This window comes from Fukomys damarensis, unplaced genomic scaffold, assembly GCF_012274545.1.
Source record: "Fukomys damarensis isolate Sample0158 unplaced genomic scaffold, DMR_v1.0_HiC HiC_scaffold_20, whole genome shotgun sequence".
Taxonomy (NCBI): domain Eukaryota; kingdom Metazoa; phylum Chordata; class Mammalia; order Rodentia; family Bathyergidae; genus Fukomys; species Fukomys damarensis.
This window is the reverse complement of record NW_022900932.1, coordinates 8,250,780-8,254,229: the sequence shown is the minus strand read 5'-3', so window position 1 is coordinate 8,254,229 and position 3,450 is coordinate 8,250,780. Positions and strand designations below refer to the sequence as shown.

At 58.1% G+C, this 3,450-nt stretch overlaps 1 protein-coding gene across 1 annotated transcript in view; it reads left to right on the top strand.

Moving 5' to 3' along the window:
* The window catches only part of CUNH6orf132 (chromosome unknown C6orf132 homolog), a 17,636-nt gene extending 15,687 nt beyond the window's left edge, over window positions 1–1,949 (top strand). The window contains exons 7-8 of the mRNA XM_010617803.1: window positions 7–26; window positions 230–1,949. Of these exons, the coding sequence (XP_010616105.1) occupies window positions 7–26; window positions 230–320 (111 nt within the window). The 3' untranslated portion in view covers window positions 321–1,949. The remainder of the gene's footprint in view (window positions 1–6; window positions 27–229) is intronic.
* The last annotated feature ends 1,501 nt before the right edge of the window (window positions 1,950–3,450 follow it).

Below are 3,450 nucleotides of genomic sequence, written 5' to 3'. Positions count from 1 at the left end.
CACTGCCTCCCACCTGCCATGGGCAGGTGAGCTGGGCCCGGGCTGGTGGGGGTCAGTGGGAGATCTGGGGGACTGGCCTCTGACTCCGGGAGGGACAGGAGGGCGCCGCAAGGCCCCGAGGGGCCTCTGTGGGCCTCGCTTGCTTGCTGTCTGGTGCCCTGGAGGACGGGGCAGGGGATGGGGCCGGTGGCCCACAAAGCTTACGGGTGGATCTCTCACCATCCTCCAGGTCGTACGTCAACACGTTCACCGTGAGGCCCGGGACGCGCCATCCCATCTCCTACGCCTACCCTCGAGCCCACCGGAAAGCCACACCCTGAGCCTTCGGCTCTCAGCTCTGCTCCGAGGGTTTGGGCCTGGGAATTTGTCATTGTGGGGGGTGGGAGGGTCGAAGCAGAGTCAGCCTGATCCAGACACGGAAGAGTCTTGGTTCCCCACAGACAGACGGCCAATGAGGACAGGAAGCTGAGAAAGGAGCCAGGGCTTTATTCCCAGTGCCGTGGTGTGGGGGGGCAGGGCCCTGCAGGTGGGGGTGGGGAGGGCCAGAAGGGAGAAGAGCAGGAGTTTTACGCACTCTGAGCTTCTGCTATCTGCTACCATTCGCTTTAGTGATTCACTGAAAGCGGTCTTGCAAGCCCGGACTACTGAGCAGGTAGTCTTCCCTGGGAGCAAAGGCTAGGTGAGAAGTCTCCCCGAAATCCGTGGGGCACTGGGTGCTGCGGGGTGGGTTCCCATCCACATGGTCCTGCTCTTAGCTCCACCGAGTCCCAGGCAGAGACACTTGGTGAGCAGGGACAGGAGGCCGAGGATGAAGGCTGCTTTCCCAGTTCAGACCCAGGCAGCCCTCAGGATTGGGCGCGGGGAGCCACGGTGACAGGCCAGGTCCCGAGTGGGGGTCCCTGACCCCACTGTTACTTATGCAGGCCAAGATGCTGGCAGGCCTTGAAAGCGGAAGATGGGAACACAGGTCCCAGAGAAGTCAGGGAAGGTGTTTCAGGAAGTCAGGAGAACCAGGACTGGCCAGCCTGAGCAGGGACCTGTGAGTGGGGTGACCATTTGTCCCGTGTCCCAGCAGGCCAGACATGCCTGTTCCCAGAGAATTAGAACCCTTTAAAGTCCAGCTTGGTAGGACAGCATCATGTTTGCTCTCAGTTTTGTCCCTGGGCCCCAGCAGTAGGAAGGCAGGGTTGGTCCCTCACAGGGCCGGCCAGCGAGTAGCTTCCCTTGGGAGCAAGATACTGGATCATTAGCCGAGGTCCTGGGCTGCGGGACAGACAGCAAGTGAGCCACTTCCAGGGAAGACAGCGTAGGGTGCTTAGCACTTCGGTGGCCCCGGCCAGTCAGCCTGGAGAGACAGGGTCCGGGTCCCCAGGTTCAGGATGCAGCGCTACACAACGCCAGCCCTAGCTCTAGAAATATGCATGTTTCCTTCGCCGCATTTTAGAAAAGAGATCACTAATTCATCTGCGGTGCTGAGGCTTGAGGAAGGAGTGTGACACTCGCTCTGGGGTGGGTGGAGAAGGGCTGCGTCTCCCTTGGCTTGGGAAATAAACGAGCCAGTTGGGACTGGCCTCCCGCTCTGCCCGAGACGATTCAGAGCTCCTGGGTGTGGGAGACGCCGAACACAGGGCCTCCGCCAGCCCTGCTGCCCCGCCTCAGGTTTTCCTGTTCTCCAAAGCCCTTGGGGAAGAGCAGAGCCTAGGTGAGTGTGAGCTGTCCACCGGCAAGGCTCTTGAACTCTTCTGGACACCACAGCAGTGTTTGTCTCCTGAGGCTCTGTGAAGATGGGAGACGGCCAAAGCACTCATCTAGCAAGGATTTGGGTGGCTGCTGGGTGCCGGGCAGTGTGCTCGGCACGGGCGTACAGCCGTCCACACACGGCCCTGACTCCTGGGCAGCAGTGGAGAGAATAAAAAGAGTACAGAATCGTGGAAATGAAGCTTGCTGCACCCGCGACCCCTGCGCCGAGCACGTATCACTGGGGAGGGCGCCGAGGTCCAGAAGATCACGGGAGGGCGGGGATGCCAGTGCGGAAGCCCCTCTAGCACCTGGGCAGGGCCGGAGTTCCTGGGCGGTAGGTAGACCCACCCTGGTTTCTGAGCCTCCAGTGCTCCCCGGGCAGGCCCAGAACCAGAGCGCCACCTTCAGGCTGGGCCTGACCTGGCCCAGAGCTGCCGCATGGAAGGGGCCCATGGGCCTGCGAAAGAGCTCTCCCTGGGGTTTCCCTCTGCGAGGCCAGCCTGCTTGTCCCACTCCCTACCCTTTCATCTTCTGTCCGCCCTCTCCCCAGCAGCCCATATGCACCGTTAACTCAAAGGCTACCTGCTTCATTTATCTCAGTAGCCCCAGTTCCTGGTGCTGTCCTTGGCACAAGCAGATACTCAATATGTTTGTTGAATGAAAACATGTTAACACTTTTTTATTTTAGTGGTGGTGGTACTGGAAATTGAACCCAGGGCCTTCCACACCCTAGGCAAACCTACTACCGAACTGCAGCAGCAGCCTTCATTTTGACATAGGATCTCACTAATTTGCCCAGCGTGGTCTGGAACTTGTGATCCTCCTGCCTCAGCCTCCTGGAAAGTTGGAATTCCATACTTAATCAGATATCATGAAGCACTCTTTAGGTGCCTTAAAGGCCTATCTGCAACAGACTTGCAAACACCTGACCCTGCTCTTTCTACATGTGTGTCACCCAACTACCGCTGAGCTTGCAGGTAGCATGAAGGTGCAGTCTTAGGGACAGGCACCTAAGGTTTCATCACGAAAGTATCAGGGCACCTTGATGTCAGCTCCTGCCTGATGGGCCAAAGCTCAGTGCCCTCAAATGGAGACTCAGGAGCTAGGAAGTGATGACATCACTTCAGGAGCTAGGTAAGGACATCGGAGGATTTGGTTGTTGCTGTTTTTGTGGTACCGGGAATTGAATGTGGGGCTTTTTCGCTGAGCTACATCCCCAGTTCTTATTTATGACATTGTTTTATTTTATTTTGGGGGCAGGGTCTCTATGTGTTTCAGTCTGGCCTTGAGCTCACCATGTAGCCCAGGCTGGCCTTGGACTCATGGCAGTCCTCCTGCCTCAGCCTCCCAAGTGCTGGGATCGCAAGGCATGGGCCACCAGTACACCTGGCGTGTTCTTAGAAAGGGCTAGGGCAATGATGGCGAACTTATGGCACACGTGTTGTTTTCCTTCTAAAAGAAAAGATGGTAGTGCACGAGTTGTCTTTTCTAAACTAAAACTTCATATTTGGGTTTGATTGCAGTGTTGGCGCGCTGTGATAAGGGAGTCTGGGCCCTGGTCTCTGAAAGGGCCACGTCATGGGTTGGGCCATGGGGACCTTGGGCCGCCGCGGAACAAGACAAGGCCCCCGTCCCCGGCCGGGGTTCCCAGCCCCGCGGCCTGAGCCCTTCAGCCCCTTGCCCTTCCTGTTCCCTCTGGGGGCTTGGACG